The sequence below is a fragment of the Herpailurus yagouaroundi genome, unplaced genomic scaffold (assembly GCF_014898765.1).
Source record: "Herpailurus yagouaroundi ecotype Mexico unplaced genomic scaffold, PumYag 183, whole genome shotgun sequence".
Taxonomy (NCBI): Eukaryota; Metazoa; Chordata; class Mammalia; order Carnivora; family Felidae; genus Herpailurus; species Herpailurus yagouaroundi.
In genome coordinates this window covers 330,671-353,189 of record NW_024412414.1, presented here as the reverse complement: position 1 = coordinate 353,189, position 22,519 = coordinate 330,671, and the positions used below count along the sequence as shown (strand labels likewise).

At 54.7% G+C, this 22,519-nt stretch overlaps 1 protein-coding gene across 1 annotated transcript; it reads right to left on the bottom strand.

Annotated features, from left to right (window-relative positions):
- Window positions 1–52: 52 nt before the first annotated feature.
- On the bottom strand, window positions 53–22,472 carry HDAC11 (histone deacetylase 11). Its single transcript, XM_040491862.1, has 10 exons — window positions 22,366–22,472; window positions 21,248–21,396; window positions 18,969–19,069; window positions 8,312–8,428; window positions 7,020–7,062; window positions 5,200–5,276; window positions 4,131–4,193; window positions 3,015–3,111; window positions 1,945–2,123; window positions 53–1,777 (listed from the first exon to the last, which is right to left on the bottom strand). Coding segments are annotated over exons 1-10 (1,044 nt in total). The 5' UTR covers window positions 22,368–22,472; the 3' UTR covers window positions 53–1,561.
- Between the last annotated feature and the right edge of the window lie 47 nt (window positions 22,473–22,519).

The window sequence follows — 22,519 nt, the reverse complement described above, 5'->3', positions numbered from 1 at the left end:
TCTAATCCTTAGGAGGTAAGGATGCTCCATCTCAAGAACACACAGCAGCCAGTCCGATCAAGAGCCTTTATGGTTCTCTACAAACAGAAGCTCAACGGTGATGAAGCCAGCCCACTGCCTGCCCCCACATGTCACAGGCCCCAGGTGGAAATGAGGGGATGTTAGGTACCTTGAGTCAGATGCAGAGAAACCAACGGCAAGGGTAGGGGGCGGGTGAGGGGGTCCAAGGGCGTGGTTAGTGCCTCAAGGTCTAGTCCAGGAGGTCAGCCGTTTTGACAGTTCACGATTTTGAAGCCCTTCCTCCCGTCCCCCAGCAGAGGGAGCACCAAGGGAGTGTAAGGGAGAAAGTGGGGAAATGCAGGAGCACCCCCAGATGGTAATGAACGGGAGTCCCCCAGGTGCGGTTGACCGGGGACCGGGATGTGCCTCCGCTGGCCCACTTTTTCTCCCCACCCCACCTTTGATCGCTAAGAACACACTCAGGTAATGAAGGGTGGATGCTCTCCCCACCCAGCTCTCTGTGGGGGATCCAGGGTGTCCCCTTCAGATTAGAGCTGAGAACAAGGTCAGGGTCTGGGGTTTTTCAAAGACCAGAAGTCAGGGCCCACTTGGGACCTTGGACACTGGAAGCAATAGCCCCACCTAAGGCCCTGCCCCAGGTCCTACCCGTTACAACCCACGGGCCAGGATGGGTATGTCTGCCCTCCTTCCCAGAACTCCAGCCTGACCACCGGCACCTCCGTCCTCACCTGGGGCCTCAGGTCCTGTAGGACCCGGCTTGGCTACCTGTCCCCATCCCCAGTGTCCCCTTCTGGGCCTCACCCTCCTCTGTCCCCTCCTCAGCGGGGTTGGCAGCCCCCTCAAGCCCCCAGTGCTGAGGCCCATCTCTGACAGGCAGGACCATGACTAAAGCACAGATTTGGAGCTCCTCAGGCCTCTCCTCTCCTTATCAGCACCGAGGAGCCCTAGGAAAGCAGGTCCAGCACTTGCTTTATTGAAGGGGAACACCAGAGGGGAGACGCCACTCGAGCCCCGTTCCCCGCCACCCCTTGCATCCAGGACACCCAGGACCAGGCGTCCTGCCTGCTGGCTGGGAATCCAGAGTCCCCCTCCAGAGGCCTCGCTGCAGCACCCAGCTTTCAGGCCCCCCACATGGACACGGGCACCCATGGCTCCCCATGCCCTGCCCGAGGTGAGGGCGAAAGGGTGGGGCAAATCACATGACTCCTGCCCCCAAAGCCTCACCTGCCCTTCTCCCTCCTCAGGAAACTGCCTGCCTCTGCAGGGCCTGGTCAGACCTGGGGCCCCAAGGGAGGTCTTCTGGGACTCAGGCCCTGCCTTCTGCCCCCGCCCACAGAGGGGCCTGGAGACCCTCTGACACCCAATGGGGAGAGCGGAGGGGCTGCCCCTAAGGCCAGCCCGGTCGGGGACGGGCCCCTGCCCCTCGGCACCTCCTGGCAGCTGCCCCCACCACCCCGTGGTTAGAAAAGGAGAAGCGCTGAGGGGCGGGCCGGGCTGAGGCAGGCAGGGAACCGCGCAGAAGAACAGAAGGGTGGCGTGGTCAGGGCACCTCGGGAGGCAGCAGAGGGGTGTCCGAGTTCTGTGCCGAGACGCTGGGGGACTCAGACCCAATGAGCCCCAGGCTGTACAAATTAAGGATGGAGTCGGCAATGATGCGGGCCGTGCGCTTCTGGTATCCGCCCGAGGTCACCATGAGGATGGGCACCTGGCGGCCGCGGACCACCCGAAACACCAGTTCATCCCGCTTCACGATGCCCTGTGGGGGGAAGGGGGAGGCTGACTCGGGAGGGCGGCCGGGGCTCTGCGGCTTCCGGAGAGCCGGCTTCCGGCTTCCGCTGTGATCGCCGCTGCTTCCGCCCACATTCCCTGCTGCACAACCCCCCCCCCCCCCCCCCCGGCAACCCCCTCAGGACGGGGACGCACCTGGGGGCTGATGGACAGCCCCCCAAGGCGGTCGCCCTCAAGGATGTCGGTGCCCGCGTTGTACACGACCACGTCCGGCAGGTGCTCCTGGAGGGCTTTCTGGAGGTTCCTCTCCACTTTATCCAGGTACTCGTCGTCCTCCGTGCCCCACTCCAGCTCCACCTTCCGCCTGATGGCCTCTGAGGGAGAGACAGGAGTAGCCCCGTAGGCAGAAAGGCCAACGAGCTCAGGAGGGCCCAGTCAGTGTCCCAGCAGGATCGGACACGGTCTGACTCCAGCACTGCTCCCCCTCATTCATTCCGCCCCAAATGAAACTAAAGAGCGCCAAGAACCGCAAAGAGGGCGCGGCCAAGGGAGAGAAGGGAGTGCAGAAGAAACACTTTGCCCTGGGGATTTCCAGACCCCTGTCGATGACATCTGGAGCCTCTGCCCAGAAATGAGGACCCTGCTGTGCCCTCAGGCCCAAATCCAGCACCTTAATCAGAAACCAGGCCCCTGGGCCACACCTGGGGCTGAATGACCCTGAGCAGATGCACCGGCATAAACGTGCCCTTCCTGCACTTGTGTCCCCTATTTGCAAAGCGGGCGGGGCCCTGTGTCTTCAAAGTTCATCTGAGAGTCTCCGCCTTTTGGCTGGTAAGTTTAACCCCCCTGCATTTATTTTCACAACTGTTACATTTGACATCTGAAAATGCATTTTGTGTTTTCGACTTCTATTTTGTATTTTCGACTTCTCGTATTTTTCCTCTCATTTCTTTTTTGTCATTCCCTATTTGCCACCAGACAAATGCATACCCAGGAGGGGTCTATTTTTATTCTCCTGGTGGGTACCCTGATGTAAGGACCCGCGCATGTGTTTGTCGGACAGGTTTATGTGATCTCGGGTGGGTCAAGTGACTTCTTTAGGTCTCAGTTTGCTCATCTATAAAATGGGAACACACCCCCACCTCCAGGGCTGCTGAGGACAAATGAAGTGACTTCTGCAGAGGCCAGCATGTAGGGAATACTCAGGAGAGAGCTCCATATGAGCACGACCGCACTTAAGACTGAGGGATGAGGCGGCAGCTTACGCTTGGCGAAGCGGTCCCCGGGGTAGATATGGCGGTTATACACATCCATGATGTACACGCGCTTGTCACCCATGAAGTCCCGTTCATGCCCATTGCCCTGTGGAGAGGACACAAAAGCTGCTTGCACACAGGGGCCCTCAGCAAGGCCAGGAAGCCTGCACACGCCCACCCCAGGAAATGCCCCATGAGCCTGCGGAGCTCAGCTGGTCTCCTTTGCCTCAGGGAGGCAAAGGATCTCATGGCTATTAAGTAGCAGAGCTGGAATTCAACCTCAAAACGCAGCCCCATGACCTTCTAGCATGACCTTGAGCGGGGCCCAGCCCTCTGAGTTTCCTCTCCATGGAATGAGAAAGGAGTTCTAACCCTGCCACCCTCTGGAGTCTGTGGTGGGATCGGCTGGGATCAGGGACGTGAAAGGGAACCTGTAAAGGGCTGTGCAGGTGTGGCTCAGTTCCGGAGCTCAGTGTCATAGGACTCCACTGCGGGGTGCCCAGCGGCACACAGGCACAACAGCAGTGGTGGGGGGGGGGGGGAGGTGTCCTCAAGAGCCCAGGTGACACCCTGCCCAGTCTGACCGGAGGAGCCAGCCCCATATTTGGAGCCCTGAGGAAGAAGTAACCCGGAACCTGAGCAAGACTGAAATCATGCGTGTGAGCATCTGTCTGAGGTGCAGCCCCACAGTAGTCCTCAGCTCCGTGCAGGGGTGGCACCCCAAACTGACTAGGAAGCACTGGGGAGCCACAGCAGGCTTCAGGGCGTGAGAGTGGTGTTGCCACCCTGGGCTTTAGGAAGAGCCATCAGCCAGGTGTGTTGGGCACTCAGAAGGGAGGACGGATCCTTTGGTTTGACAGAAACAATGAGGCGGACCCCGTGCCCTGGCTGGGCTGAGTGGCGCAGAGGGACAAAGACCGACCCTCCACTTTTGGCCTGAGGCACAGAGGATGAGCAGCGAGGGGAGAGGCAGATCAGGGTGGGGGGAGCAGAGGCCCAGCTTGGGGCTTGCCAATGTTCCCAGGGGGAAGGGAGCCCCCCACAGTAGGGGGCTGTGGGACAGAGCTGATGGGCATCAGCTGGGGGGGCGGGGCCGTGAGACTGCAGCCCCCACAGGGTACTCACCTGATGGGCATCGAGATCAACGATGGTGGCTCTGGAGATGCCCTCCACTCGCTCAAACAGAAACTGCCAGGGGAGGAGAGGGGGAGGTGAGGACTCAGACAAGCCAGAGGCCATAGCCCCTTGGGGATTCCCAATTGGCAAGGGGCCAGGTGGGAGGCCTGACAGGCTTGTGGGCAATCAGGCCACCGGGCAAAGACCTCACACACTCAGAACTGTGTGGCTCAAGAGAAGCATATGCGCATGGTCAAGGAAGGCTCCCTGGAGGAGGCAGCATGTGCTGTGCCCTGAAGGGCTGGAGATTAGGAGTGGGGCAGTTGGGCTAGCTCTTAGAGAAAGCCCGGGATTCCTAGAGGAATATATACAGGTTAAGAAGGTGAAACCTCTCCCTAAGGCTGTGCCCTCTGCCTTATCCCACAAGGCCAAGTTCTCATGCCTCCTCTGGGAAGCCCTCCTTCCCCTCCCTACCCCCAGGAAGGTCTCCTGTGTGTCACCCTCTCTAAATGACCAGGGTCTGTTGACCTGCTTACTCCCACCATTAGTCTGTGTGCCCTAACACAGAGGCCCCTGAGAGAACAGGGGCCACGTCAGTCCATTCCTGATGCCCAGAACAAGGCCAGGCACAGGGTGGTTAAGGGGGGCTCTGCAATCCAGCAGAGGTGTCGGCCAATGCCAGCTCTGCACCTTTCAGCCGTATGACCTTACCTCCCCAGGCCTGGTTTTCCTTATCTGCACACATGAGGATTAAATGAGGGAAACCTGGGTGGCTCAGTCGATTAAGCATCGGACTCTTGATCTCATGGTTAGTGGGATCCAGCACGGAGCCTGTTTGGACTTCTCTGCTCCTCTCCTGCTCCCTCCCTCTGTCTCTCCCTCCCTCTCTCTCTCTCTCTCTCTCCCCCACCCCGGGGGGGGGAACAAAGTGTCAGATCTGCATTGGAGTCCCTGCCAGCTTCTTCCCCTTCTGAGACTCAGTTCCCTTCTCTGTAATGTGGAGGAGAACCCCAAGTTGGGGGGGGGGGATTCAAGGGAGGGCTCCTGGAGGCGAGCCCCCACGCACGCTCGGGCGCACCTTGATGGCCAGTGTGATGTCCGCGTAGGCACAGAAGCCTCCGCCCCGGTCACTGGAGCAGTGGTGGAAGCCTCCACCTGCGGAAGGGCAGACACAGCGTGGTCAGGGCCAGGCACTGCCCTGCCCCTACATCCTCCCCACATCCCGTCCCTGCTCAGCTCCCAGGGACAGGCTCCCAGGACTCCAGGTCGGCAAGTTGAGCTGAGCACCCAGGTGCGTCACCATCCCTGGGTCAGGAGGTAGCTTTGCCATCACAGCCATCCCTACCTGGAGCAAGAAACCTCGCAGGCTGTCCCAACGAGTGAGTCCACAGTGCCTGTCACAACCCCCAAGGGCTAGGAGCTTATCTTTTCCCAAACTGTCCCTTGCCTCTGCAGAGCCAGGCCGGCCCCCAAGTGATTTCCCATGCCAGGGAGGGGTGGTGGGGCTATGGGGGACCCATTTACCCTGGGACCACCCAGATTCTGCAGGTGGTAGAAAGGGATGGTCAGGAAGGGCACCTTCTGATGGTCTTGGCCACCCATGGCCATGGGGAAGGCCTTAGACACCAGGGTCCGGCCACAACCTCCCCCCTGAGAGCCCATTGCCCTGCAACCTGAGTTTCAGGGGCCTCTGAAATTGAGCCCAACAACTGCCCCACCCAGCAGTTAGGGTCCAGGGCTCACAGCTACAAAGGATTTGCCTATTCTCATGCCAAGAGGCTGTCAATGGATCTTAACAAGATAATAGCCAATAATGAACTCCTAACCAGGCACAGAGCTCACTGAAACCTCCCTATAGCCCCTAGTGGGGGCACGATTGCCATTACCTCCATTCTACAGATGAAGAAACTGAGGCACACAGAAAAATCAAGCAACCTGCCTGGGATCACACAGCTCACTAACAGCAGAACCAAGATTCAAACCCAGGCTGGATCAAGACCTGGCCTCTTAACCTCTATCAGGTCATAACATCTTCCACGGGGGAAGGGCCTCCCGAGGCCCTCGTGGGGACCCCACTGTAGACACACACAGGGCATGCCTCTTTCATCCATCCGTTCAGCAGTAGACCGTCACATCACAGTGATGTCAGATCCGATGTTCAGTACCTGGCAATACCAAGATGGAAGAGACCGAGCCCTGGCCTTGTGGAGCTCACAGCCAAAGGCGGGGATTCTCTCCCACACCCATTTCTTCATCGATATGATGGGGCTGACATGATAATGCCCAGCTCAAATGAGAGGCCAGACCGTAAAGAGGTTTGCTAACTGTGAAGTGCTGTACCTCAGTGAGGGACACATAAGGAAGGGATGAGGAAAAGCGTCTGTGTAACCCTCCCGTGAGCCAGTCTTGGGGGAGAGTCCAGGGGACTCCGGAGTGCTGGCCCTCGGGTCCCTGACACGGCATTGACCCTGGGCCTGTCTGCCCATTACGTGACCATGGCCCTGAAGGCTGTCCTGGGCCCCGGGAGGCTGATGGAGTTTTTCAGGAAAGACTCTGAAATTCTGCAGGTTTCAGCCCCACGCAGGGCTGCCCAGGGGATGACGCAGGCTTTTACAGACAGAGTGAGCCCCTTGTCACTGGAAGTATGCAAAGGCAGGGCTGGGGAGCCATCTGGAGAACTCTTTTAGATGAGAATCCCACACCAGATGGAGGCACTGGTTGGTCCCTCCCAGGCACCAGATGGCCGAATCCCCGCCCCCCCCCCAAACCACTTTAAGAAGGAGGTTCAGGGTGGTTCTGAAGGCACCAGAGCATCTGAACTCACAGTGGTTGCCTTCAGGTTCCTCCTGGCCCTCCCAGCCCAAGGACCCAGCAAGCCAGACCGGCTGGGGCACTCACCCACATTGATGGCCCAGCCTCGCTCCATGGCCAGCTTCCCTGCCTTTGGAGACAAGCACAAGGTGAGAGGCACAGGCAACCAATTCCCTCACTCATTCATTCACTGATTAACTGATTCATTCATTCATTCATTCATTCCATAAACACCATTTCCAGAGAGCTCTGACATAGGATGATCTATAAGGTAGGGTTCAGGAGACCCCCACCCTCCAGCAGACTCAGACTCAGTCTTGGAAGTACCAGACTGGCTGCTGTATGAGAACTGCAAAGCCACAGAACTGCAATTCTGAGAGGCGACTAGAAGAAATCAAAGTTAAATAGTTATGATCACACGTGAGCTGACAAGGATTTTGATGAGGCTTTCAGTGGAAAAATAGACAATTTTTGACCCACAGAAATACGGTAGGGTGAATACCAAAATCTTGTAGGAAATCATGGTTTGGGAGTGGGCAGTGATATTTAAAAAAAACAAAAACCAAAAAACAAAAATTTCCAAAGCTAAAAAGAAAACTATAGATCAATAGGTCTTGATCTGGCTCTGGATGAATTCATCCCACACCTAGGGGGCGCCTGGGTGGCTCAGTGCGTTAAGCCTCTGACTCTTGATTGCAGCTCAGGTCATGATCTTGCGGTTTGTGAGTTTGAGCCCCACATTGGGCTCTGCACTGACAGCTGGGAGCCTGCCTGGGATTTGCTCTCTCTCCCTCTCTCTCTGCCCCTCCCCCTGCTCATGCTCTGTCTGTCTCTCTCTCAAAACAAATATTTATGAAATATTCTTTAAAAAAAGATTATCCTACATCTAAATCTGAAATGTTTCTCTACCTCCAATTAACTCGGCAGCCTGTGGCTAATTTTAAAGACAACTACATATGGGATGAAGAAGCTACTTTTGCTGTAAGTATTCTTTACTGTCACCCCCATGATGGGCAGTGAGGGGAGCATCGCCCATCACTGAAGCCATGGGGGCTTGGTTTTGCCATCTTGACTTGAGAACACTATAGCCATAGCTTGAGGATACACCCCCTGGGGAAAGGGGATATATCTTATACACCAGCAAATACGGTAACTCTCATAGGCGGTCATGGGGGAAGGAACAAGGAATTCTAATGTCCCCAAGTGGGAAAGGCTTTGGGAGAAAGAGTCATTGTTACTGTGCCTTGAGGACTATTTAGGATTTTGTTCAACTACAAAGTGGGAGGAGAGTATTCCGGATGGAGAGCCCAGAGTGGGCAAAGGCCCGGAGGTGTGGGGTCCCAAGCCCAGCCCTTCCTCCCACCTGCATCCCCACCTACCATGATGGTTCCTCCCGTCTGGGTCCGAAGGGGCTTCAGCACCTTCCTCTGCACAAGGAAGTTGGGGAGAAAGATGACAGGGGGGATCTCTGTGATGGTGGCAACAGCAAAGGACCACTGTGGAAGGAGACACAGGTCGTTATGCCCAGAGCGCAGAGGCAACAGCTGGGAAATCAGATTGCCAGTTTCCAGGTGACCTGGGAGAACTTCCAGTCAAGTGCAGTTCCTCTGGTAAGAAGTGAGAGCCCCTGACCCAGCTTTGGGCTCAGTAAGAACAGTTCCTTGCCTTAAAGCTGTTGGCCCACATTCCTCCAAAGCCCTTGGCTGCCCTCTTGCGCCCAGAGCGAGAGCTGCAGAAGACGCCAAGTCACAGGGGCGGCAGACCCAGCCCTGGCCCAGCCCACCCACTGTACAGAAGGGGGAGGACACTGAGGCCCTGAGCTGGGAAGATCTTTCTTTCCAACGTCAAACAGTGAGTCAATGGCAGAGCCAGCACTGGAAGCCCAGGTCCGCTTCCCTGGCACATGACCTCGTCATCCACTAGGAATTGGTCCTCCCTTCAAAAGGCGTATCAGGCCCTTGTTTCTGGCTACCGAGGCAGGAGGGTCTAGGATACCCAAAAGGCATTCGCACGAAGATTAGGACACAGCTTTCCCTGTGACCCTCCCAGACCCCGGGGCAAATGTCCATGGGCCCAGATCCCGAACCATCTGCTGCCTGGCTGAGAATGTACCTGGATCCGTGCTCCCTGCTCTCCTCTGACCCCAGGCAGAGCCTCAGAGGGGCCCAGGGCACTCTGTAAATATTTACTGAGGCTCCAAGGTGGGGGCTACTCCTGTCCTTCTGACACAGCCCACAGCCAAGCAGGGAGGCACTCATATGCAATGTGGCAAAGCCTTTTGATGGAGAACGTGGTCTGGGTCCAGGTGGGAACACAGCAGCTTTCTGGAGGCAGTGACCTCCAAGCTGAGTCTGAAGGTGAATGGGAGTTGCCCGGATGTCACAGTCAAGGTGAAAAGACAACTACTGGCAAAGGGAAGTGAGTCCGCGCTCACGAGAAGTTGGGTACAACTGGGGCGGGGCCAGGCCTGTCCCGTAGGGCCTGTGCTGCCAGAGAATGTTCTCTCTCAGACAGCCTCATCAGAGCAGCAGGGAGCCATCAGATGGTGCTTGCCCAAGCTATGCTGGCTGCAGCAGGAGGACCAATTAGGAGAACTTGAATAGAAGCAGCAGCAGCCCCAGGGAGGAAGTGAGAAATAATGAGGGTCCAGAGGAGGGGAGATGGGGAAGGTTAGCAGATAGCACGTAGGGGATGGGCAGACAGAGGAGTCCAGGATGCAAGGTTGGAACCCCAAGACTCCAACCCTGAAGGCAAGGGCCAGAAGGGTAGCCCACTGTGAAAATCGAGGGCTGTCCTGGGACGGGGTGGGGGTGGGGCAGAGGTATGGCCCTCAGGAGGCCAGGCAGAGAGGAGTTTCAGGAAGGAGTAAGCCAAGGGAGGTGTTGAGAACGGGGAGCATGGCCACTGGGTTCTCCCACCAGGGGAGGAGACTTAGGGCAGGAGAGGCATGTTCAGTAAGGGCGAGGAGTCAGCAGAGAGGAAAGAGGATGGGCCAAGGATGAGGTAGGACAGCAGAAAGGGCATATGCCTGGGAAGGTCCTGGCAGGCGCCTTAGCCAGGGGGCACTACTTGAGGCCAGGGAGAGAAGGCAGAACAGGCCCCATGTCAACTTCCATAGGGTCCAGGTGTGCTGGGAAACCCAGGCTGCCTGAACTGCACTGAATACCTGTGTGGCCACCCGCAGCCCCCACCCAGGCCACCAAGGCTGAGGACAGTTGTAGGCTGGGGAAGCCCTCACTCAAGTGAAGGAGCTGGTGAACGTGGCGTATGGCCCACAGACCACTTGCAGTCTGAAAAGGGAGGTGCCCCTCCAGCCTTCCTCAACCCCCGGCCTCCCAGCTGCACCATGGAGGCATCACAGGGCCTGGGAGGTGGTATGGGTGCTAGAGCTGAGACCAGCCAGGAAGGCTGGAATGCTCCAAGACCTGTCCGTGTGCGTGTGTGTGCATGTGGTGGGGGACAGACCCAGAGAAGGGAAGGTGGCCAGCTCTGACTGTTCCTCACACCAATCCCACTGCCCAACACAGGCTTGTTCCATGGGAGGCATGGAACCATGGTTTTCTTCCTTTTTTAAAATTTTTTATTAGGCTCCATGCACAACGTGGGGCTTGAACCCATGACCCTGAGATTAACAGTTGCATGCTCTACAGACCTAGCCAGCCAGGAGCCCCAGAACCACAGTTTTCTATGAATAAACCGTGAAAACAACAACTCAGCCACTGAAGGAACATGTTAAGTCACTGCCTCCCTCTCTCCCTCAGCAGGCTAGCAGGGAATAAGGATTGGAAGAAAATGGAAGCTTATCCCAGCCTCCTGAGGGGTCCCATATAGACACAAAACCACGAAGGGGGCATGTTTTAAAGTATGTTCCGCAGCAACTGCCTAGCCCAGCGCGCTATCAGGAAAGGGTTCCACATCAAATGACTCTGGGAAACACTGCTTATGTTGTCCACCTCTTGGAAACTCACATGGGAAACATGTAAAGGGCTCGAAATTTTGCCGTACAGAATCCTATCCGCTGCCCGAGTTTTCTGGCCACAAACCTCTGCCGGCCTGCCTTACTTTTTACACAGGGAATGAATCTTCCACGGGCCGGGTATAAAGTCACCAGAAGCGCGTCTGGGATGTAGCCAAGGGGACCAGTCCCCTTAGGGGAAGAGTCACGTCTGCCAACGTTTCTCCACTTCCGGCAGTGAGAGATGGTGCCAAACGGCTCAGCCCTCTCCCGGGCCCAGCCGTGGCCTCTGTGCAAGGCAGTGGTGCTGCCTACTGATGAGCTAGACTCGTGCTGTCCCATCCAGCGGCCACCAGCCACACGTGGCTACTACTTGGGTATAATTTTAAATGAAAAATTTTTTATTAGAATTTTGTTACTTCAATCAAGAAAATAGAATTTCGTTCCTCAGTCTCACTGGCCATAGTTCAACTGCTCGATAGGCACGTGTGCCTAGGGGCTACTGGCCGGGGCCATTCCAGAACATGTGCACCATGGCAAAAAGTTCTATTGGATGGAGCTGCTCCAGAAAAACCACCAGTGGCCAGGGTGAAAAATAGACGGGGTGGGAGGGGCAGGCTGGTGGCTGGGCCCTGGAGGGGGTGGGCAGGGAGGTTCTACACAGGGGCGTGCAGGGCAGCAGGCTGGGATGAGGGCACCCAGATCAGGCCCTCTGAGAGCCTGGCCCCAGGCAAGGGCATTGAGGGATGGGCTAGATGGGAGTAGGGTGGGGACAGGACTCAGAAGTCCTCCTCAGAGTAAAAACTGGTCCGACTCTGGGCTTTGCCACTGCTGTGTCAATTTGGACACAACCCTTACTTCTGTCTCGTCTCCTCATCTATGAAACAGGGACCCCTCCCCACCAGGCCTAAAACGGGGCCTTAGACCAATCTGCCAGGCCTGTCCTCAACTCCCCATCTGAAGACCCCCCCCCCCGGCTCCACCCCGACCCCTGCCCTTGCCTCATCTTTCTGCACAGCAACTGTCTCTACCTGGCGTTACAATATGTCTCAGTGGTTATCTGTCTGTTCCAGAAGGATGCCACAGCCAGGAGTGTAAGCACACACTCATTCTCATTCCTGCTATACAGATGATGCTGAGAGTGAAGCCTGCACACAGCAGGTGCTTAGAGCGCATGCCGCCCACCCTTGCCCAGACTCCTCCCTGCCTACACACTCCCTGGAGGAGGCCACCTCCCCTGCACCCTGCACCGCCCAGGAGAGCTGGATGACTAGCTGATAAGGGGCTAGGACAGTCTGGCCCTCTACTCCCAAGACAGCACAAATGCAGAGCCCTCCTGGGGTCAGGTGAGGCCATACGTGTGCCCAGCTGCTTCCCCTCCCCCCCTTACAGGTGTCACCCGAGGCTTGCCCTCAGGGAATCCCTTGCACCTCCATCCCCACCACAGGCTCTGCTTCTAGGGCTGTGCTTCTCCAAGTGTAGTTCCCAAACCAGCAACACCAGCATTTGAGAACTTGTCAGAAACACAGAGTCTCAGTCTCCTCTCCAGACCTCCCGAATCCAAAACTCTGGGAGTAGGGACCAGTGATCTGCATCATGACAAGCCTTCCAGTGGATTCCAATGCTTAAGCAAGTTGCAGAACCACTGCTCTAGCGAACTTGAGACCATAGTGCTGAATGAATGAATGAATGAATGAATGAATGAATGAATGAATGAATGAATGAAATACACAGAGGAGGTTTTACCACCCCAGCCTAATGCCCACTGCCCACCAAAAGGCCTGGCCTGCGAGCTTCCCCAGTAGAGACTGGCTGCAACCCCATGTGGAGGCCCCAACTGCTTGGTTTGGGTCAGAACTTTCCACCAGTGGAAGTGGGAGCAAAAGGAGAGAAAGGAAAAAAATCCGCACCATCATCTCAGTTGATGAAGAAGGAGCCTTTGACAAAATCCAACACCCTTTCATGATAAAGTCCATCAACAAACTAGAAACAGAAGGGAACTCTGCCACACTGGCAGAGGGCATTTATCCACACGTGCACATGCAAACACACACACACACACACACACACACACACACACACACACACAATCACATAGCTATCACCATACACAGTGCTAAAAAACTGGACACCTTCAGCCTAAGATCGGGAACAAGGAGGGATACCCACTTTTGCCCCGTCTATTCAACCTCACACTGGAAGTTCCAGCCAGAGCAATTAGGAAAGAAATAACAGGTCTCCAAACTGTAAAGGAAGAAGTAAAACTAATCTCTATTCACAGATGGCATAATGTTAGCTACAGAGAATCCTAAAGAATACACACACACACACACACACACACACACACACACACACACCCCTATTAAACTGAAGAACTTATCCAGCAAAGTTGCAGGATCCAAGATCAACACACAAAAATCAGTTGTATTTCTATACCTTAGCAACAAATAATCCATAAAGGAAATTTAAAAAGCAATTCCATTTAAAATAACAATGGAAATAATAGAATAAATACTTGGGAATAAGTTTAACCAAGGAGGTGCAAGACCGGTATACTAAACACTACAAAACACTGCTGAAAGAACTTAAGAATCTAAACAAATGAAAAAATAACCTGTGTTCATGGGTTCAAGACCTAATATTGTAAAGATGGCAATACTTTCTGGATTCCTCTACAGAGTCAACACAATCCCTATCAAAATCCTGATGGCCTCTTTTGCAGAAATAGAGAAGCTGATCCTATAATTTATATGGAATCTCGAGACACCTCAAATAGCTGAAAAACCTTGAAAAAGAACAGACTTAGAGAACACGCAATTTCCAATTTCAAAACTTACTACAAAGCTTCAGTGATCAAAACAATATGGCAGTGGCATAAGAGAGACATATACATCAACTGAATAGAACGGAGAGTCCAGAAGTAAATCCATACATCTATGGCCAACTAATTCTCTACAAGGGTACCAAGACTAGTCAATGGGGAAAGTGTTGTGTCTTTAGCAAATGGTGCTGGGAAAACTGGAGACCACATGCAGCAGATTGAGGTTGGGCCCTTACCTCACACCATATATAAGAATTAAGTCAAAATGGGCCAAAGACCTAAATACAAGCTAAAACTCTTAGAAGAAAACATCGGGGTCAATCTTCATGACCTTGGATTTGGCAATGGATTCTTAGATGTGACAACAAAAGATGAAAAAGATAAGTTGAGATTTAGTGACATTCAAAACTTTTATGCATCCAAGGACACCAGCAAGAGAGCGAAAATACAACCTACAGAATGGGAGAAGATATTATTGGCAAATCACATAACATCCAGACATACAAAGAACTCTTAAAACTCCATAAACAAATGTTTTAATTGGGCCTGTGACTTGAGCAGACACGTCCTCAAAGAGGCGATATAAATGTCCACCAAGTGGCTGAAAAGATGCTCAGTGCTATTGACCGACCGGGAAATGCACGTTACAGCCACAATGAGATACCGCTCCATACCCACTAAGGTCGCTGCAGCCAACCAACCAACCAACCAAACAAAAACCATAAAATAACAAGCGTGGGTGAGAATGTAGAGATATCGGAACCTTTGTGCACAGTTGTTAGGAATGTAAAACGTGCAGTTGCTGTGGGGGTCATTTTGCTCGCCCCTTGGTTACCCTGTGACCAGCAATTCCGCCCCTAGCATGTAACCTAAATAACTGAGTACGGGGACTCAGATATGGACTTGTACATGCGTGTTCATAGCAACAAAAGGCTAAAAGCTGGAAGCAGCCCAAATGCCCATCAACTGAGAAACGGATAAACAAAATGTCTATCCACACAATGGAATATTATTCAGCCACAATGAGGAATGAAGCGCAGACTCACGCCATGGGATGGATCATTCTTGAAAACGCTACGCTTGTGCTTGCTGATAGAAGCCTCACGCCAAAGGTCACGTGCTGTGTGACTCCACGCATGTGAGGCCTCCAGAAAAGGCAAGTGCAGAGAGCTAGAACACAGGCTGGTGGTCGCCAGGGGCCCGGGAGAAGGGGAATGGGAGCGGCGGCTTTGTGGGTACCAGTTTCCCGTCGGAGCGACGAAAATATTTTGGAACTAAACAGCAATGGTCGCACCACATTGTCAATGTAACAAATGCCACCGATGTTTACACTTTAGGATGGCTACTGGCTATGCTATCTGAATTTTACTATAATTAACAAGAAAAGGAGACAAGAGACCCCTCGGGGAAGAAGAGAGAAGTGAGAGAGAGAAATCAGAGGCCTGAGGAGGGGGCCCAGTTCCCCAGAGACTCTCTAAGCCTTTAGCCCCCTGGTGTTCTGGTGCGAGGGTCTGTCTCCCTCCCAGACAGGACTCCAAGTGCTGGGAGGTCGGTGACCAGGCCCAAGAGGTGTCTGGACTTCCTGAGGCTCAGGTGAGCTTGGCTTCTCTCTCTCTCGCATGCCGCATACCCAGTCTGAACCGCAGAAAATTCTACTGTTTCCTCTTCTTTGCAAACTCCAACTCCTACCACTCCCCCAAAATCCACAGCCGCTGTTTCCAGCCTTGTCTGAGAGCCTGGATCTCTCACCAGATTATTGCGACGACCTCCTTCCTCACTGATCTTCCTGCTTTTGTCTTGACAGCCTCTTCTCATCACAGCTGCCAAGCAATCCTGCTAAACCCTAGATCAGACCACATCCCTCGGCTTAACACACTCCTTGGCTCCCACCTCCCTCAGAGCAAACAGCAGTGGCACAAAAGGCCCCTGTGTGGTCTGGCCCCTGATCATTTTCTGACACCATCTCTTGCCAGTCTCCCTCCCGTTCCCTCCGATCCAGTGGCAATACTGGAACACACTGCAGATACTCCTGCCTCAGGGCTTTTGCACTTGCTAATGCTTATACTTGGAATGCACTCCCTCGACATGCCCCCATAGCTCACTCCCTCACTGCCCTCAGTCCATGATCACATGTCAGTAAGTCCCTCCTTGACCTCCTTATTTCAAACTGCAGCCCCTACTCCCCCTTTCCTGCTACACTTTCATCCATGGCACTGAGTGCCTTCTAACACACCAGATCATTGACTTGATTATCGTGTCTATTGGCTGACTCCCCCAGATGTCAGCTCCATAAGGAGAGGGACTCCATCTCTTTTGTTCTATCCTACCTCCCCTGGAACAGAGCACGGTGCTCATTAAACAGTTGCCGGATTAAAAAACAAAACAAAACAAAACACTTGCCGTATAAAGGTATCCCGAGCGCTGCCTAGCTCAGGGTGCACAAGGACGAGATGTCAGATCTGTGTCATGCCACCCCACACCCCAGGCAAACTGTCACTGGGGTTAGCAGAAGGCAGGAGCCTGGCCCTGGCCCAACCCAACCAGCACCTTCAGTGGGGCAAACTCTGGGCCTTTCGCACCATAGGCGCTCAATACACATTTCTTTCCCTGAATGGCCATCACCTGGCAAACATCAGGTACTGTATCCCCTTCAATGCCTGGATGACTAAGCATCGAAGGCCACACCAGGCCAGGGCCAGGCGTGAGCCCTGGAACATGGGTGAGACAGCACAGGGGAGAGGGTGACCTCCCACAGTGCACACAGAACAGCTGAGGAAACCAGCAGGAACTCTCCAGGGCACTGTTCCAGATGCCCGCAGCAGAGAAAAAAAAGAAAAGGAACATTGCAGAGAGCTGGGGGGAGAGGGGAAGGGGATGAGCTCCTGAGCTGCAGCCCCTAAGTGCCAAAATGGGCATGGTGGTTCCTGCCTGAGCATCAAGGGCACATCATACCATGTGGCTCTCCCATGGTATCTGGAACAAAATCCAAACTCCACCCACGGCTTGCAAGACGCAGCGTGGCCTGGTGCGGCTGGCCTCCCTGACCACATCTTGTGCCACCTCAGCTTTTTATTCCCTTGAGCATCCTTCTTCCCTCTAGGAGGCAGAGTCCCCTCCCCCTGTAGGTATGTGGTTCTGGAACATTCTTCCTTCAAAGCTCCACACGCTCTTCATTCTTTTGTCTCAGCTCAAACCTCACCTCTGTGAGGCCCTCCCCGACCACCCAGTCACCCTCCACCCTCCACTTAAGTTACCCTCTATTTTTTTTCCCCTTCACAGCCCTTGGTACTCTGTGAAATCCTCTCGGGTCGTTACTTCTTTATTTCCAGTCTTCCACAACAAAAATGCAAATCCATGGGAGCAGAGAAACTTGCTTATTCTTCATTTTGTACCCAGTACACAGTCAGTATTTGGTATAGATGTGTTGAAGGACTGAATGCTTCACCTTAGTAGGTGTGATGGAAATCAGCCTGCTTCTCTTTTTGCTCTTGCTGCCAGGGAGCTCCAAGCCAAATATATAAGCTCAACCATAGCATCTTGGTTAATCCTTTCAGTTGGCATGTCTGAATGCTCCTGCTGCCCTTGACCTCAATTGCCTACTCAGGTCTCAACCTGTTAATACTTTTTTTTAATTATTACCTATCACATAGTAAGCTGCCTTTAGGCTTTTGGGGGCCCAAGGCCAGGGACACAGTCAGCCCTGCACAGTTCCCCTGAAGGCTCCTCAAGCAGGTGGCATCCTGGAGCCTAGCCCCCCCTCCCCCTCAGCCTTATTCTGGCACATTCACATTCAATCCACCCTGGTCCCACTCTGTTCTGGTCTCTCCCTGCCCGGACTCGTCGCCATCGGTCCCTGTTCCCCACCCTCACCCTCTGGACTCTGGAAGGCATGTCCTCCTTCCTGGCCCAGCTCCTGGGCTATGGACTGTGACCACGCATGTCCAGGCCCCAGGAAACCAGGGCAGCCAAGGACTGGGCTTCCTGCCAAGGCCTCACACACCTCTCTCTCCCAGGATCCAGGTTGCAACCTCTTCCTGGTAATCTTTCATGAGCTGACACTGTCACGGCTTCATCTAGAATTCTCACAGCTCCGGCCAGAGTAGGGGAGGAGGGCGGGTAGCAGCCGTGACCAGGAACCAGGAAGACAGACTGGCTTCTGGATGCCCTGCTTGGGGTCTCCCTGAGGGCTGCTGGACCTCCTGGGTGACCTTGAGCAGGGCCTAGGCTTGTCCACCTATAGAGGGGAGGGGCCTGGTGACCTCTGGCATGTGCTGTGGCACTGAGTCTAAGACAAGGTGGGGGTCGGGGCTCTGGGCTCCCACACTGTTGGCAGAGGACCTGTGGCATCCCCGACCATGCCCCCACCAGGGCAGGCTGGCAGCACCAGGTTCTGATGCACCTCCCCAGCCTCACTTCCCCTCTAGACGAGCTCCCCACGCAGAGGCCTCAGAACCTCAGCACTGATGACAGCTTCACGAGCTCCTCTGGAAAAAAGTCACAAGCAGGCAGCCTGGAGGCCCAGTTTGGTCTGCGGGTAGGATTTACAAATGTTGAAACGAGCTGCCGCATTAAGAAACCAGGGACTGCCACTTAATCTGAATTTCTCACTTTTCTTTGAAAGCCAGGCCTTCTGGCCACGTGGGGCCCCCAGGGCAGCTGAGAGGCAGCCACCCACTTGGGAAGGGGCAGGAGCCCCCCAGTTTGCCCCATATACCACCACTACCACCTGCCTGGCCACTTGTGTATATCCCTTGCTCAGACATGGGGAGTTTCACACTAGTTTTTGGCCCAACAGTTTTCAACAAGTCTTTAGCAGCAGAAGCTCTTAGAAAAGAACCTCAAACGTCAGCCCGATATAAAAATAGACCTATGTGGGACAGCTTTGGTTGGATAAGGACAAGGGGCTGGTGTCCCCTCACCCAGCATGTCAGCAAGGGTCTCCGAGGCCTGTTCATAAAACACAGATTGAAAGGCACTAATGTAGAAGCTCTATGAAGGTGCCAACTCCGCCAAGTGGTCGTCCTTGCTTTCATACCCCCAGGGATGGGGAGCTCACTACCCCCTGGAGCAGCCTAACCCATCCCTGGTATCTGCCTTTTTGACACCTCTCTCCTTCTCTTGGGGACCACAAACTCACATGATCCCCCTGCATGAGGGGCAGGAATGGAGCCCCTTGGGGCTGTGCTTCCCCAGACCGAGCTGCCCCTGCTCTGACCACCCCTCCTGGTCAGCAGCCCTCCCCAGGCCCCAGACCCTGTACCTTGAGCTCGTTGAGATAGCGTCTCGTGTGCACCACCAGCAGATCCTCGTCCGAAGCCTCCCGTGCCTCCACCAGCATGCCATCTGACAGAAGTTTCTCTTCTGAAACCACAAAGTGGGCACCCTGCTTCCCTGATGGCCTCATGGCCGACCCGGCTCCAGAGCACCCCTCGGAGCAGGCTGCAGGCTTAGCCTCTGCTAGCCCTGCCCCAGAGGAGGTGGGAAACGGCTGGCTTTTGAAAACAGGTCGCCTCCCAGGCCAGTGTGGACAATGGCCAGAGGGCATTAAGCATTGGGCATGAGGCGATCCTTGGGTTTCCCAAGCCACCAACAGCTGAGAGGTGAGCTGGACAGCTTTCACAGGAGGTGGCACATGGGTCGATAAGGCTGACTCAAAATGAGAAAAAGCCTTATCAGTTCTCCCTCTCCACCTTCTGGTGATGTCACGGGAGGCCCAGGATGGTGTGGTCTCTCTTTCAGGCCTGCCTAACCCTCGCTCATCTCCCTTCTTAACCCAAAAAGCAGCGACCTCACAGACTGCAGCACCCTGAAGTGAATCACAGCTTTCCTGCATTTATTTTTTTTTACCACGACCTTCTATTTATGGCCCGTGAAACTGGCTTTTCCCATTTAGATGATATAATGTTTCCTTTTAAAACAAGTTTACTTAAGTTTTTTTTTTTTAAGCAGAGGCTAAGTCAATAAAAAAAAAAAAATGAAGTAAATAACGGAGCAGGTGGTATGAGGAAACGGCAAGGTCCCCAGAGTGGTTTGCAAATAACTGATGTTGGGGAAACACTGCAGTATTTTATCACCCCTCACATCCACCAGACAAGATTTGCTCTGTTTTGCCAAAGAAGAAACAGGAAGTGGTCTGGGGCACAGTGAGAATAGGACCATGATGCTCTGGGTTCTAGGGAATCAAAGGGACAAGGTCAGAATCCCAAGAAACTGTTTTAATGTGTAACCCTTAGAAAGCAAATGATCCCATACGTTTCCTGCACAGAGCTCCACATACAGAAGGCACTCTCCATCGCCCCTCCCCCCAACAACATTCCAAGTCTCCCCACTGCCTTCAGGCAAAGGGCCAGCTCTTTTCCTGGCGGCGCCATGTGGCCCCTGCCTCCTTTCCACCCACATCCTCCGAGGAGGAGGACTGTCAGCTCAGAGATGAGGGAGACAAGGAATCCTATGTTGAGCTACTGGGTAACGCAGGATCCCAAGAAAGGGCAATGGGGGGAGTGACTCAGGCTGAGTCTGCTGGAAACAGCGCACAAAGGACCACAGTCAGGGAAGCAAGATGAGCAACAGGCTGGCCCCGCGTATTCTCACCATCCTGGCACACCACTTGTCCTTCTTCTACTTAATAGTTTTCTTTGAATGCTCACTCTGGTTACTATTGCAAATGGAAAATCCAAACCAATTGCCATAAATAGAAAAACCAAAAATAGAAAACATATGCGATACAAACAAACTGCTATTAATCTGAAATTTGATTCTATTTTCTGCAACAGTGTGGCTCGCTCTAGATTTGTTAAAAAGGGAGATGCGCTTAGGTGTTAAAGACAGGCTAGCCCCAAAGCGAAACTGTCTCCATGGCATGATCAGGATTGTGTGATTTAAAGGTCCACAATGCCTCGTGCTATGCCAGGTAATGTTCCCTACTTCTGTTAACTGAGGAACCCCTAATGCAGGGAAAAGGGAGAATATTCTCGCACTAGCCTGCTGTGATGCCTGAATTTCGCACCTAAACCAGACCCCTGGATTACAAACCGAAGTAGAAAGCACAATCCGGAGCACCACCTTGCTCAGTGGAATGAGCTGTGACAGGTGCGAGCCTGAAGCTCTGGGTTCCAGACCCCACTCTGCTACTTGGTAGCTGTGTGACTTTGGGCATGTTTCCTAACCTTTCTGGGCTCCAATTTCCTCCATCTGCAATCAGTAGGGTTTGGAGCAAAGGCTCTCTAGTTCTGGACTCTCGAAGCTTATGGGGAACAGACACTGGATTTTGCTCTAAACTTCACCTTCCTGGTGGGCCTCCACGGACAGGGACAGGACTTAAGCCCACAGTGATGGGGAGCAGTGAAGGTCTGAGGCAGGGACATATCATGCTCAGACGCCTGTACTGAAAAGACTCTGCCCGCATGAGTGGAAGGCAGTCTGAGGGCTGAGAGTGGAGGTGGGAGACTGCGGCTTGTGTCAGGGAAGACACAGGGAGGGGCCGGGAGAGAGGGGTGGGTTGGAAGAAGCAGCTGTAGGGTCTGATAGGGCCTTCCATACCTTTCAGGAAGCTGATCACCTTGCCCCATTTTCCCGCATCAAAGGGGTGCAGTTTCTCCAGGCCCATGAAGGTTATGTTGTAGCGTGGTGAATACACGATGGGCCAGCGTGTCTCCGGCACATGCTGGTACAGCTGAGTTGTGTGTGGCCTTCCGTGTGCACAGGGACAGACACAGAGACAGGGGCAGTCTCAGTGTGGAAAGCAGCCTCCTCCTCGCTGCCGGCTGACTTTGACCACACAGCTCCACAGCCGCAGGAAAAGGGCCTCTTAGCAACAGCAACGACGGTCATGAGAGCAGCTCCTCACTGAGCATTGGCTCTCTCCCTGCACTGTCCAACCCAAACCTCACCGGAGCCCTGGGAGGTAGGCGCCACCGGTCCCAACAGAGGCTTGGAGGGGGAACCAGGCGTGCCCAAGGTCACACTGCGGGTGGGTGCAGCACCGGCTGTGCACCCAGGTGTATCTGGCTGCCAGGCCTCGGCACGTCCCCTCCACATTTTTACAATTATCCTAAAAAGCTGTGTGGCCCTAGGCCTCAGTTTCCTTAAGTAAAACATGTGGCTGTCGCGAGATGATGCACCGAAACAGCTGAGCACAGAGAGCGCCCTATCCCTGAGAGCTGGGGGTGGGGATGACAGTTCCCAGAAACAGCAGGTCGGGCTTCACGCAGACTGAGGCCCAACCCGCAGCCAGGAATGGAGATCACCTCAGCCTAGCCGCGCAGCTGACCCCCCTCCCCTCCATTACACCTCCGCACAGGGACCAGAAACCCGGCGCCAGCTGTTGCCACTGCGGGAGGCCTCCGCACAGCCGGTGGAGCCCTCCGCACAGCCGGTGGAGCCCGGGATAGAGCAGACGTCAGACCCGCGCCTGTCGCTGGGCCCCGCCCGGGTCGGAGCCCCGCGACCCTCACCGGTCCCTCGGACAGCAGAGGATTGGCGCGAGGCCGGCCTGGGCGCACCCGACCCGAGCGCCCCCTCGCCCGCCATACCTGGGCACGCACCTGGCGGCCCGCCGGGTAGCCCGCGCACTCGCGCTCCCGCCCACGGGGACCCCTGGGAACCCCGGGGTCTTGGGTTGGCGCCCCACCCCGCGCCCCCACCCCTGCCTCACTCACATCCCGGGGCCAGGCCCTCCCTGCGCTGGCCACTGCTCGGCGACCGGGCGGGGCAGGGCACGGCCCCGCCCCGGACACGCCCCCGGCCTCGGCCTCCTCCGCTGGGGGCGGAGCTCCGGCAGACTCGACTCCGCCCCGCTCGGGCCCGCGCCTG

Excerpts from the sequence above, each read along its gene's own strand:
- HDAC11 (XM_040491862.1), bottom strand. Across the intron at positions 8,429-18,968 it reads GCTATCTCAACGAGCTCAAG|TGGTCCTTTGCTGTTGCCAC; the intron begins GTACAGGGTCTG and ends CTCCTTCCACAG. Across the intron at positions 4,194-5,199 it reads ACATCACACTGGCCATCAAG|TTTCTGTTTGAGCGAGTGGA; the intron begins GTGCGCCCGAGC and ends CTCCCCTGGCAG.